General features: G+C 36.4%; 1 protein-coding gene across 1 annotated transcript in view; it reads left to right on the top strand.

Annotated features, from left to right (window-relative positions):
- LOC115213637 (A disintegrin and metalloproteinase with thrombospondin motifs 16) overlaps positions 1–15106 on the top strand; it is a 408361-nt gene that overhangs the window by 373946 nt on the left and 19309 nt on the right. The window contains exons 17-20 of the mRNA XM_029782588.2: positions 259–509; positions 2586–2742; positions 9057–9183; positions 10862–11069. Coding sequence (XP_029638448.1) covers positions 259–509; positions 2586–2742; positions 9057–9183; positions 10862–11069 — 743 coding nt within the window. The remainder of the gene's footprint in view (positions 1–258; positions 510–2585; positions 2743–9056; positions 9184–10861; positions 11070–15106) is intronic.

Here is a 15106-nt window from a genome sequence, read left to right as displayed (position 1 = left end):
TCCCTCCATCAAACCGACATTACCTGTACAGATGCACGACATTCCACATGTTAGATAACGAAATGATCGCAGAGCAACGTGAAATGAAGTGTTTTGCTCAAGAGCATAACGCAACGCCTGGTCTAGGAATCGAAACCACAATCTCACAATCGTGAGTGTAACACCCTAACCACAAAGTCATGCGCCTTCACATGTACATTTTTAAAGTCATGCGCCTTCACATGTTCATTTTTAAAACTAATTTATTTATTTTTACAGGTTACTTCCCAGTTGTTGTTCTGCCCAAAAATGCACGAAATATAAAGGTGAGAGAGGAGAGTACATCAGCAAACTATATAGCCATACGTAATGTGTTTGGAGAGTATTACCTGAATGGAAACAATCGTGTAGCATGGTCAGGTATTTATTCATTAGGAAAACATTCCACTCGCTTTCTTTATTGGCGTCCTTATAACAGACCAGAAACTTTAGAAGCAGCCGGACCTCTTGAAGAAGATATTGTACTTGAGGTAATTATAATTTATCTGAAAGGTAAACTAGCCTTCTCCTCTCCGCCCGGCGAAATTCAAATTTAGAATGTAAAGCGACGCAATCAAATACTTTGGGGCATTTTGCCTTCGTGCTTATGTAAATCATGTTCCTCTAAGATGAGCGTTGGGCTCATCTTAGAAGTCGCTACAAACAACAACAACTACTACTACTGCTACTGCTGCTGCTTCCGAACCAGCAGTGTAAAGGAGTCGATAAAATAGACTGTTGCCACAAATTCTGGCGGATTGGCAGTATCGTTTGAGTATCTGACAAAATGCCAAACAAAACCCCGCCAAGATCAATTTTGCCTTCTGAGGTCGATAAATTAACGTATCAGTCACATACTAGGGTCGATGTTATCAACTAACACAACCTCGCCTCAGGATTGTTGGTCATGTGCCTAAATTAGAAGCCATTATTGAGTAACATGATTTACATAAACACGAAGACAACATGCCCCAAAGTATTTGATTGCATTGCTTTACATTCTAAATTCGAATTCCGCCGAGCGGAGAGGAGGAGGCTAGTTTAACTTTCATTGTTCTTGGATCGATAAAATTGGTACCACTCAAATAATGTTAAATTATTAAAGACTGAAATGTTCAAATTACGCCGAGGTCGACTTTGCCTTTCATTCTTTTGAAGTCGATAAAAAAGTACCAGTCAAGTAATCGACTGGCTGCCTCCCCTCAAAATGTCTGGCCTTGTGTCAAAATTAGAGAGAATTATCAAAGATTGGGATTTTGGTTCCTTTTGTGATACATTCCCTGTAAATACATATTTCTCTAATTAGGGTTTGTATTCAAAACCGCATTTTGCATTTTGCTTGGGCAGCCCTTAAACAATTCATTTATCAAGTTCACTCATGTCCTGGCAGTATTCCCTCTTTTACCCTTAAGCAATGCGTCCCAGAGGAAACCCCTTACTTACCAAACTGTTCAGTCTTTCACTAAAGTGATATACTTCGATCTTTTGAAGCACACTCGTACCTACATGCCTTCTTCCTCTCATATATAAACGACATATCTGCCATCACCCAGTCAGATAATACAAACCTTCGTTCCTCCCCAAACGTTTATGTCCAAAAGTCATCCATTGCAGCATCTGCGCAAACTCCATAAACAAAGAATTCATAAACATCCTCCGATGAGGTCATTGTGATGTTGTTTACTTCAGCACAAAAGTTCACATTCACAGCACATTCAGACAACATTATCACACCTCAGACTTGCTTAAACAAGAGCAAGCATCCAGCGATAACTTCGAATGCTAAACTTGACTATCTTGGATGATCTTTCTTAGTGAAAAAATATATACTTAACGAGACACGTTGACGGTTTGCACATCTGAAACGTAGCTGATGCTATACACATATTCTCCCTCTGTCTTTTCTTCCAATACTGAAATGGCCATTGCTCCTCAGAGCAGTCCAATTTCATGCCAATTCCACTCAAGCATTCTCCATTCGTTAGTCTCTCCTTCCCTCAGCCCCCCCCCCCGCCATATTGTGATCAACCTCCAGTTACTTCACTAACCGCCATGCCCACTCTTTTCTTTCCAAAATGCCGGCTCTCTGGAAATTCATCCTTGCACGTTTTTGTTTTTCTGTTTTTGTCTTTTTGAAATCGTCGACTCACCAGAACGTTAATGGCATCAGACTCTCCGTTTGCTGAAGGCCCGCCTAGGTATGGGTTCAGCCGTTTCTTTTACGCCAAACTAATGAACTAAAACACATCCTCGCGTTGACCAATATCTTGTAAACAGAGTTTAGTAGACAGAAACTAGGCGCGTGAGTGTGTGTGTGTGCGTGTGTGTCTCTATGCCTGTGTTTATGTTAACCCTTATTAACCGATGTTATGTTTTACATAGTTTCCTTTTACATTACGGTAACTAACAACTCAATAGATAGAAACCGATTAAATAAAGTACCAGGGTCGATACTAAGAATTCATGAAGGTGGTATACCAGTCAAAACAAGAAAAAGATTATGTATATATTTGTTTGAAACCTTAGCGTTTAATGAATTTTCTCTTTTGCTTTTCTTATTCGTGCAGATTCTGGCTCAAGGGCACAATCCAGGATTACATTATGAATATATCGTACCTAAAACGGCTAAGGAAATGCATGAGTCCAGAGCGAAAAAAGCGGTTAACTCCCGAAGATTTAACTGGGCTGTGAAAGTATCGTCTTGTACAAAATCCTGTGCGGGAGGTAAAATACACAACAAGTTCTTTTCACTGAATGCGCTATCATTTATGTAACTGTCCCTTACATATTGACTTTAGTGTATTAATATCTTTTATTGGCACTAGGTCATTTATTTCCTAAATTAATGCTATAAACTATTCATTTGACTTCAACAAGAGATTAGAACACTCACCTCCGAAGGGGTAAAAGGCAAAGTCAACTGCATATGTAAATACACATACGCGCGCGTACACACACACTCTCATACTTATATATATATATATATATATATATATATATATATATATATATATATATATATATATATATTATATATATATATATATATATGTATGTATGTGCGTGTATATATGCAGGTATACATTAACGTATGTATGTGCGCGTATATGTGTGCATGCACACATGCATTTGTGCATACATGTGTGCATACCTTCGTGCATCATATTCTGTGTATGCTGTCTAAATTTCAATGAAAGATCATTGGTTCTGGGTTAGAAAGCGTCTCTTTCTCCCCCGGGAAGAAATTCTAACAATAAAACTAGGTAAACATACATATTTACTTACTTATATACATACATTCGTAAGCAGTTACGCAAGTACATTAGTCATTTATTCTAACCTGGCCTTTGTTAACATTTATAAACTAGGATTATTGCTGTTACTGTTTGCGGTGGGATTATTGTCTGATATTTCTATATAAAAACCATATATATCATAGCCTAGCTTGGTGTGTTTCACACTCATTGTCTATAATGAGAATTTTCTCTTCCCAGACCTTTACCGCTGTGAAGGTCTTTCCCCCGTCTGAATATACATGAACATGTTATATATAAATGTACGGTGGACAGACAGTTGCGTACAGGACATTTGCATCCCGGACAACTACGTACCAGACAATTGCGTCCAATTTGTGTCCCAAGACAAATGCGTCTCTGGAAAAATACGTCCCTAGACAAATACGTCCCTGCACAAATGCGTACCTTTGGTAATTTATTGTCATAAAAAATGTTTTAGAGATTACTTTTTTTTTAATACACTTATTTTTTCAAAAGTATACTTTCCAACAGTTGCTCGTTATAGCCCGTTCATCAGATAGATAGTTACCATAATTGTACATCAATACAAAGGTATATTCTTGTTTTTTAAAGCAAAAGAAATTTAAGTTAGCAATTTTAGTTACCTCGAGCAGTGCGGACTGTATACGTCTAATACATCCTGGATTTTATAATTCAAAGTCTTATTTGAAACCCATGGCTAAGTTTAGAAAATTTAACACTAGTGGAGAAATATTTGTTCACGAGGAAACTTACAGCTACCAATATCATAGGAAAAACGCCGATGAAACAAAAACGTACTGGAGATGTGTAGAGCGATTTTGCAAAGCAAGAATATAAATGACTCAGTCGCGACACGATGAACATAACCATGGATCCTCAGCTGTTGAGCACAAGAAGTTATGTCCGAGTTAAAAACTATTTCAATTTCAGTATGCGAACCAGCAAAAAGTCTTATTGATGTTAGTGAAGACCAGTTTTCAACTGCCCGCATACTCTCTTTATCATCAATGGGAAGAAATGTACGTCGATGGAGACAAAAAAGCACAAAATACACCACCAATTCCACAACAAAGGAATTATTTCGAGATACCGGAATCCTACTGTTTTCTTGCATTCGATACCGGAATCCTACTGTTCCTTGCATTCGATTCTGACATCAATGAGGAGAATAGAATACTAATATTTGCGACAGAAGATGGTTTAGAAGATTTGATAAATTTTCCTGACTGGGTAACAGATGCTACCTTTAAAGTTAATACATCAATATATTATCAGCTATATTGCATCCATATTCAAGAATGTACATTTAGTATTCCCAGAGATTTTGTCCTTTTTCCAGGTAAGACAATGGAAACATATGTTCGTAAATTCACATATTTGTTGCAACTCAAATCGCAACTTAATCCAAAATTGTTGTTGACAGACTTTGAAATAGGAGCTCAGAAAGGTTTTATAGAAAAGTTTCCTGAAGTAACAATAAGTTCATGTCTCTTTCATTTATCTAAATCTTATGTTAAGAAAATCTTTGACCTACGATTAAGACAACGGTATAGAGAAGATGACATGTCCAATTTGAATATTAGATGTTTTTCTGCGTTGTCATTTCTTCCTTTAATTGACGTTGTTGACGGTTTTATTGACTTGTCTGATGATTGCGATTTGCCTCCAGAATTTACCGCTTGTTTTGAAGTGACATACATTGGCCAAGCAAGAAACCATTATTTCCTTTATTTGAAATTAATTGAGACACTGAAAAGGGAGGAGGCTATTGCCTTAAAGAAAAAAAATAGACTTTCAAAGAGGAACTCAAGTGCGGCGAAAAAAACTGCAACTAAGAGAATCATGGCGTTATTAGATAAGTATACTCCTGAAAACAAGATAAATTTCTTGAAAAGAACAACATTCACACCTTTTGATTTACATGTGAAACTACAGTAATTTTTGAATCTCAAAATATTTTTTTAATATTGCTAATCTGTTTTCCTTTTTTTAAACAAAAATAAGCTTGTAAATTTTAAACTTTTTCATTTCTTTTATTCCTTCTTTAAATATTTATTATTACCTATTCTCTTGTTTAGAGTTATTAAATGTGTTTATTTACAATTTGCTTCGATAAGCAACTGTTCCAAATAAACAAAAAATACACCTGGAAAAAGATAAATAAAATTTCAAAATAATACAGGGTCACAACTGTCCAGGGACGCATTTGTCTGGTACGCAATTGTCTGGTACGCAGTTGTCCAGGACGCAAATGTCCAGTACGCAACTATCCTCGAACCATAAATGTACATGGCTTTATATATAAGTTTTATTCTTATATAAATGTATATAACATATTTCTACAACGAATGAATAAAAGATATAAGCGTTCGTATTTCCACACGTTGCTACGCCTGTTTATCCTGATGAACAGCTAAGATTCCTGTTAACAATAGGCTGGATGACTGAGATTGTTATCTGTAACGAGCAACAACAAAGAGAACAAAAAAGAAATATACACATGTACAATGGACAAAAATACCAATAGAGCTTCTTTTCAAAACAATTCCAAATAGCTGGGAATATATAACATTAAGAAAAATCAAATAATGTTTGCAGCGTATAACAGATGTATGATAACTATAATAAGGAGTAGGTATTTTGGTTCAAGGTTTTATTTATTCTTATTTATTTATAAATAATTTTGAATCGGATTGATATTTCATTGTCATAAAACTTTCATACTCTGAAATTTTGGTTGTGGTAGGGATCGAAAATAGTTTTTCATTTTCAAAATTCAAAATTAAAACCGAAATATTCGAAGCCAGAGTTTTAACCTTAAAAAATAAAAAGGTGTAAATTAAAATTTTAATTCATAATAAATTGTAGTTTATTATTAAAAATTCTAATTACGTTTGATTTCTGTTTTATATTTTCTCGTCTGGTGTCTCTTTCAATATTTTCATTATTCCGGCGAGAATGACTTTGCCTTTCATCCTTTCGGGGTCGATAAATTAAGTACCAGTTGAGTACTGAGGTCGATCTAATCGACTGGCACCCTCCCTCCAAAATTTCGGGCCTTGTACCTAGAGTTGAAAAGAATATTTTCATTTTCTTTAAGCGGCAAGCTACCAGAAACATTAGCACACAGGGCGAAACGCTTAGCGGTATTTCGTCTGCCTTTAAGTTCTGAGTTTAAATTCCGCCGAGGTCGACTTTGCTTTTCATCCTTTCGGGGTCGATAAATTAAGTAACGGTTGCGAACTGAGGTCGATCTAATCGGTTGGCCCCCTCCACCAAAATTTCGGGCCTTGTGCCTAGAGTAGAAAAGAATATTTCGTTATTTATTTATTTATTTTTGGTAATCTCACACTTTAGCCTATTTCAAGGTTCCAACGACGGTAAGGAGGTAGAATAGATGGACCGTCGGAATAAGTCATTTATGGTAATTAGGTTACCTTATGTTTTGAGTTCAAATTTATCCGAGATCGATTTTTACCTTTCATCCTTTCAGGGTCGTTAATGTAAGGAATACCCAATCATTGGCTTCGATATAATCGTTTGCTCCATCTCCTCAAATGTGTGATTTTCTACTTATGTTAGAAACAATATATTAAAGTGTTAGATATACGGTAGAGTGACGAACTAAATGCCTTACAGTATTTAGTTTCATTCAACTGAGTCAAATGCATCTGTCTTTACGTTCTGAGTTTAAATTCCGCCGAGGTCGACTTTGCTTTTCATCCTTTCGGGGTCGATAAATTAAGTAACGGTTGCGAACTGGGGTCGATCTAATCGGTTGGCCCCCTCCACCAAAATTTCGGGCCTTGTGCCTAGAGTAGAAAAGAATATTTCGTTATTTATTTATTTATTTGAAATATCTGCCAGATTTAAAACACTTTTTCTCTTTCTAAATTCCATGAAATAAATGGCAAATACGTACTGAAGTCGATTTAATTATGTGTAGTCCTACTTTCACAATTCTGGAATATTGATTTTAAGTTTTGGTACAAGGCCAGCAATTTCAGGGCAGAGAGTAAAACGATTACGTCGAATCCAGAACTCAACTGATACTTATCCGAAAGAATAAAAGGCAAAGTCGGCCTCGGCGGAATTTGAACTCACGTTTCTAGAATATTACTTATATAAGGAATCAATTTCAAATTTACAAAAGATGCATAGACAAAAAAAAAGTAAGAAAAATAAAGAAAAAATACACAAATTGTTAACCTAAATATCTACCCTTGGGTTAAACTAGGAAAAATTGTTTTATTAAAGTTAGATTTATTGCGAAATTTACGGGAATTTGCGGCAGGCAGAAAGTAAACACTGAAATGATAAAGTTGGCGATGCCGTCAGAAATACATCCCTGCACACACAAGCTCACACTCACATACATACAAACATGCACACACGTCACACTCATACACATAGTGATACACAAACACACGCACACACATAGATTTAAAAACAATTCTAACCCGTTTAATCTATGCGAGAAATACTAAAGGCATTGTCTTCCTGTAGAAAGCCAGCTGTACACAGCTTTATAAGTCACCAAACTAAACTCACAAGGAGTAGTGAACATAAAACTACAAGGTAACGAAATTTTCGACAGTCTCTCAGTCCTGTTGCTGCCTTGATAGGTTGGTCGGTTATGATTTTAAGAGTATCCTACTCATGCCTGGTGCAACTTTGAATTAGATGGACTATGCTAGGCTAACTTCTACTTACACTTCAAGGGAAACAAAGTATTTAGTGTTGCTCCTATAAGGCAATAGGTTATTCCACTAAGTAAAGATCAAATTTGGTTGCGTCAGATGTGTGTGTGTGTGTGTGTGTGTGTGTGTGTGTGTGTGTGTGTGTGTGTGTGTGTGTGTGATATTTTAGTCAGAGAAAGAAAAGCTGCGTCCTTGACATATTTCTGTGTCTTCAAAACTGATTGCGGGGAGGAGAAAGCTGTCCTCAGACCAGTGACATGGTCTGAAAGTTTACTTCAGAGTGAACTCCGCTAAAGGTATCCAAAAGACTAGTTGATGATGTTAAAGTGGTGGTGGATAGAATTTACCGCCCAGAACCTGAACGGGTCTCCGACAGAAATCGGCACAAATTCTGTCTATTAATCTTCATTCATGTGGCTTTGGTCAACCCGGTATCATGGTAGAAGATACTTGCCCTGTGTGCTGTGAAATGGGACCAAACTTTACCATACAACTATTCTTGCGCTCATAAAACGCATGATGTGACCAGCGAGCAGTTAGATCACAGTGTCCAGAACTGAACAGAAAGGGACTTAAATTTGATGTGGTTGCGTCGGATGTGTGTATGTGTGTGTGTAAAATAGTCAGAGAAAGAAATGGTCTTATGTATTTTTTTAGAGAAGCATCGTCGGTGTGAGTTGAGTGGTTTTAAAGCAGGAATAAAAATGAAGTTGTGATTTCGACCTTTGGATATTTTACTTGTATTCTGATTCACATGCCTCCAATAAAACTAGTGTCAAAAATAAAATAAAGTGACCAATGTAGTATATGAAAAAAGCTACCTCTTGAGAAATTCTAATATCTTAGTATTTTAATATTCATATCGGCAAAAACTCATTAGAAGTTTATCATGGTAAATATTTTAAAATTACTATATGTTTTTATGTATGTGTGTGTGTGTTTGTGTGTGTGTGTGTGTGTGTGTGTGTGCGTGTGTGTGTGTGCGTGTGTGTGCGTGTGTGTGTGTGTGTGTTTCTCTATAAATTAAAACACGTATATGCGTTCGTATTTTCTTTAATAGGCACCAAAGAAATTGAAGCTATATGTTTGTTAAACCAAGACAAAGAAGTTAACATCTCATATTGTGATATGTCTGACAAGCCCCAAACCGGAACAGTTGCTTGCAAACAAAAGGCGTGCCCACCAAGGTAAATAAGCATTGTTATGATTACATCCTTTTTTTATGTTTCAATTAAAATTATTTTGTTTCTAAAATGCAGGGTCTGGTTGTTGTAGAGTGTAGTAAATCAATTTGAATGTATCTCTTCTTTTATTGACTTCGGGGGGAAGATAGCCAAACATTAAATTAATGGTACTTGAAATCAAGGCCAAGAGAAAGTAAACCGGATAGTATGATAAATCATCGGATCTGACTTTTTCTGCTCTTTATTGTGTGCATTGGAAACATTATTTGCGTTTTATCTCATTGTATATAGATCTTCTTTTCAAACGTCTCGTTAAATATTGCACTCAGATCTTATGGGGAAACAATATTCCCATCGTCTCCCTGTTAATTCAGCTTCTTACTTGACTAGTCGATTTAGAAACATTCAACAAAATTTCTTGAATTTGGAAGAGTGTGTGGTTGAATTGCATAATATTTTAAAAGAGGATCCAGTGATTATTCTGTGAAGAAATAAATGAAAAGTAACACCTTGTAGGGTTTCACGACATCATTTTTAAACTATACTTTTACTGAATTGCAAGGATCTTTAGTTCGGTGCGTATCTCACATTTTTTTTTAACGTTTCACAAATTTTTATTAGTCAGAAGAATAAAACCAGCACCTGTGACCTTTTTCAGGACTTCTAAGACTGGTGGGAGAAAGAAAAGAGTTATTTCTAGAACACATTAAAGATTCCCTCTCTTTCAGATAAGACACTTATATTTTACGGGTGGCCGTTCTTGTTGGAGAAACCAAACTCAGTCAGTACTACAAGCCAACAAGTCATCAATTCCAAAATGCACTGCTACTTGTTGCAGTGATTATACCATTTGGAATATATGCCTCAAATTAGGTGGATTCAGTTGTTACACGTTAAGTCTGTTGTACACTTAATGCTGGTTATAAGTTACGAACCATCGGTCACTCGTCTACAGATAATGCGAGGATTTCAAGATTATAATAGTTGGGATTATTTACTTGATTAAGATGTAGTGCTATGTTGACTCACTTCATTCAATATCTTGAACTTTTAAGCAAGAATAATTTATGTCAATTCTTATGTCACACGAAGCATCAGAAAAAACTATCACTACTTTTAGACTTCACAGTCATCTATTCCGGTTGAAATTTCATTTGACTATTGGAGGCCTGGTTATAGTTAAATGAATCAAGAGTTTGCTGACACACAAATAAGGAGATCAACACTAGATGACAAGATATTCTTGTTAAAGATATTCTTGTCAAAGACAATTCGGTAGCGTCCGATGCCATTGCGGTATCGGACACATTTGATGTCACTTCCCTCCTGAACCCCAATTAGAAAGTATAGCGCTTCAATTGTTCCAACTTCTGTGGGAGTGACGAACAGAAGTGGTAAGATGGTGCGACTCTGTTGGACCGAGAGTGTAATGCAGAATGTTCCGATAGGTGGCCGTTTAATTTGACCACCGAAAATATATCATTGGGAATTGCAGCGATTCAGCTTTTGAAAAAGAGTCAGAAGATAACTGCTTTCAGGATGACTTCTAAGTGACGATGGTCAACTCAAACAAAAACTTTCGACTGATCCAAATTGATCAGAACTTCACTGAATCTATCTTCGCTGTCCAACTCTTTCTAAGATGTTGTTAATGACAATAATAATTTTAATATTTTTGCAGCTGGGTACCGGAAAAATGGAGAACGTGCACTGCTAAGTGCGGAGGTGGGCGTCAAACGCGGAAAGTTCGGTGCCGTGAGATGGTTTCAGAGAAAAGATTTCGGCGTATTCCGAAGAAACGTTGTGAGCACCTAGTGCGACCTCCACGGAAACAAAAATGTAATACTCACGACTGTCCACCAAGCTGGGTAACTGGGAAATGGTCAGAGGTAAGTATTAATATCATACACATTGGTATGGACGATAGAAATAATGAGTATATGTGAGTTCATATTTGCACAGTGATAATGAGTACACATATTTGTTACGCATGTATGCGAGTGTTCGTGTATTTGTAGAAGCACTACAAAGCAATGGAATTAGACAAAATGTAAGATAATCTTATGAGAGTATATCTGAAAAAAAGATAAATTTAGGTTTTCCGTGAAAAAGTGTATTTTTATATGTATGTGTGTATGTATGTATGTATGTATGTATGTATGTATGTATACTTATATATATATATATATATATCGACAGTCGATATATACATATAAGGTCAAACATGCCTGACAAAGTCTCTCCATAACTCACTATTTTCCATTGCTCCTGGCAACTGCTCCTTACTGAGATTTGGATCGATGAATGTTCAAGCAGGTCTTCCTCGGCTGTGTCTTCTGTGCGTTGGTTCCCTCAATATTAGCATGTGCATAACTGCCTGCTTGTCCTGCAAATTGTAACCCTCTTTGAGCAACTGTAGTTGTTATCTTGGACAAATTTCCATATAAATTTTCATTTGTAATACTTTGAGGCCACTTTATGTTTTATACAACCCTAAGTATTGCAGTGTGTAAACCATCTTATTTCTCGTCAAATGATTTTGTCAGGGCCCATGTACCTGGTACATACAACTACTGACTCAGCAGACGTTCTGAAGAATGATATTTATGATTTTTCTGAATAGATCCGACTTCCATATCTTTTCCATTCTGTTCGTTGCAGCCCAGGCTTTGGTAATTCTAACATCAATATCCAACAACCTAAATATAGAAAAATCATTAACTCGATGTAGTATTCCGCCATCCAGTGTGACGAGATTTCTATCTTCTTGGTTTAGGGACAGGTACTCTATTATGGTAACATTTATGAGTAGACCAATTTTCCTGTCAGAGAATTCGACTTTATGTAGCAGTTCTTGAGCTTGATCAATGGTATATATTCATGCATGTATGTACCGTGCAGTTAGAAGGAAGAACCATTGGATTACATTACGTTACATAGCATAAAACAAAACTAGAGGGAAGAATTCCTGTTGATAACACAACTAATTTATCTAAAATTCCATCAAGGGCTTCAAACAGGGTGACTCTTCGAAGCTATACTAATAGAATAGTACAACGACAGATATAACGCACAGACAGTTTGTGCCTTCAAGCAATGAACAAACTATTTCTTGGTGCTAAGGCAACTTGCCAATAACTGCCAAAATTTCAGATCTGGTAATAGCGATAGACAAATTCAGACAGCATCATAATTCAGTGCTGCGTTATATAGGAAGGGCATTCTATCTTCACCACCGATCTCTTTCTGGCATTTAAAGAATTAAGTCAGTCGTTGACACAAAATATATCACCACCTGCTCCCATAGAGGAATAGTGAAGACTATGAGTGCTGTTGATCATAAGTGAAGATTCTCGACAAGGAAAACTAGTTATCTCAGATGTTCTGTAGGTTCGTTGTTTCATTCTTTGCTTTAGGGATAATTTCCAGAGATAATTTCCTTAATGTAGCAATGTTATCGTGACCCATGGATAAATTTTAACCAAAGCTCTACACACAGTTATTCAGCCTATCCTTTCAACGTGTCCGAGGTACGTTAGGGGACTGGAAAATCCTTTTTCTAGAGTAATCTAACACGATTACAAGTACACATAAATCAAAGAAGCATCTTGTACCTTATTTCATTTAATGGTAACATGAAAGATCGATCTCATTCAACAGCACCAAAACATAATCATTCCTTATATTATTAAGAAAATACAAATATAACACCACTCTCTCCACTAGTGAACGAAGCAAATTCTAGGTTTCAAAATCTCTGATTAATTTGCATGATGACCTCATATACAATACACCTAAACTGCATCCTAAAACTGGCTAGAAAATACTTTCAGTAAAACTTGAAAATTTTGTCACTGAAGCGTTTTATCTTTTCCCCATTCTCTGCTTCATATTTTCAATTCTTTTGCCTCTTCTGAATTGGCCAACTGTGTAATACTTTAAAAAATCTCAATACGCCTACCTGACTCCATTATCCATGCAGTCTCAATTTCCAGAAATATAATCCAGAATACGTTCCTTTTTGCTCGTGTTTTCACTTCAAAAATCGATCAGCGTAGTTTCATGTACAGGGTGCTTGGGTTAAATTTGACAGTATGTATAATAGGAAAAGAAAATACAATATCCCATTAAAAAATAAAAGTATTTTTAAAAATCTAAAGATATCAACTAGATTATGGCCGGGAGATAACAGTTTACTAAAAGTAGCCACTCTTAGTTTTCACATGGCGTCAAGACGGCTCCGCAAACTGGCACATGCGTTCCTCACAGTGTCTCTAGGAAGGTCTTCGAACACCTCTTTGATGTTAGCCACCAGCTCGGCCTTGCTGTTGCAGGCAGAACAATTAGTGTCTTTCTCCACTGTGCTACATACACAACAAGCAGGTGTGTTTGTTTGACGTTACGACCCTATGCTCTTCGACGGAAAAAATGGAGAGTTTGAGAAAAAATACGTAGAGAGAAAAACATGTGTCAGAATTAACGGTTCCACATGTTGATATATATATATATATATATATATATATATATATGCGTCTCTGTGTGTGTGTGTTAGTTTTTTTTTTTTTTGTTTCTTTGTAATGGAGAAGTCTTGCTGGATATATATTTTTATTAATTAAATAGAATACACCGTATTTTGGTTTGTAATAAATTTTATTTCATTTCAACTACAATGTTTTACTTAAAGTTTCTAGTTTACATATATACACATATACCTACATTCAAATATATACATATTAATTAACAGGTACATATGGGCGCCTGATTGATTAGAATGACTTTCAATATCATTGAGTTTAAATCAAGGGCCAACCGAGCCAGACAGTTTTGGAAATTCGCTTTGCAAATCATTTCGTGTTGTATTAAATCCGACACAAACAACATTTGTTACTGCGAAAACAATTTATCATGGTCGACTTTGAGCATTCTATAATTATCATTTAAGCATGCATTTTCTCGTTGTAACAGTAGTCATACACATATATATATATATATATATATATATATATATAGCTGCGCACACAATACACTCACACACATACAAACATTCACACACACACTCACAATAGAATGTTTCGTGTTATTTGTTATAATTCTGCGCTGTGGGCTCAAATCCTGTCTAGGCCAACTTTGCATATCATCAAAAGAAAAAATTTAAAAAGAAATAAAAATATAAGTTGATAAATTGATGGAGGAATCAGAAAGCTGGACCGGATGTCTTGCGGTATTTGTTCTGGCACTTTGCTGTCTGCATTCAAATCCCACCATAACCTATCTGGGTGTTATATTTAATCAGTCGCCCGTATACCCCTACCATTTCGCACACTGGGTGTCTTTACCAGAATCAACTCCAATGCAAACATCATGGTTTGAATTGTGATTTGAGAATAAGCTCCTCTTTCCATTTCACCAGTCTAAGATGATCTGTAACAGGTCGTGAACGCTGCTTTCCTTCCTAAGTAAAAGAAAACACAATTAACGTGCAAGTGGCTCAACACTCCACAGACATGCGTACCAGGATGTGACAGGGCTGACCCTTCGAAATATAAGTACAACTCATTTTTGCCAGCTGAGTAGACTGGAGCAACGTGAAATTGTCTTGCTCAAGGACAAAACGCGCCGTCGGGAATCGAACTCACGACTTTACGATCGTGTGCCGATAGCCCTAACCACTAAGCCACATGTTTTCCACATATATTTAGATATAGATATAGGCATGTGTGTAGTATGTACGCTTGTATGTATGTATATTTGTTTGTACATGGCATTCTGTCGGTTACGCCGCCAAGGGTTCCAGCTGATCCGGTCAACGGAACAGCCCTCTCGTGAAATTAACATGCAAGCGGCTGAGCACTCCAAGACACGTGTACCCTTAACGTAGTTCTCAGAGAGATTCAGATGACACAGAATGTGACAAGGCCGGGTACTT

Source organism: Octopus sinensis, linkage group LG1, assembly GCF_006345805.1.
Source record: "Octopus sinensis linkage group LG1, ASM634580v1, whole genome shotgun sequence".
In the NCBI taxonomy this organism is placed as follows: Eukaryota; Metazoa; Mollusca; class Cephalopoda; order Octopoda; family Octopodidae; genus Octopus; species Octopus sinensis.
This window is presented reverse-complemented; position numbering and strand designations above follow the sequence as displayed.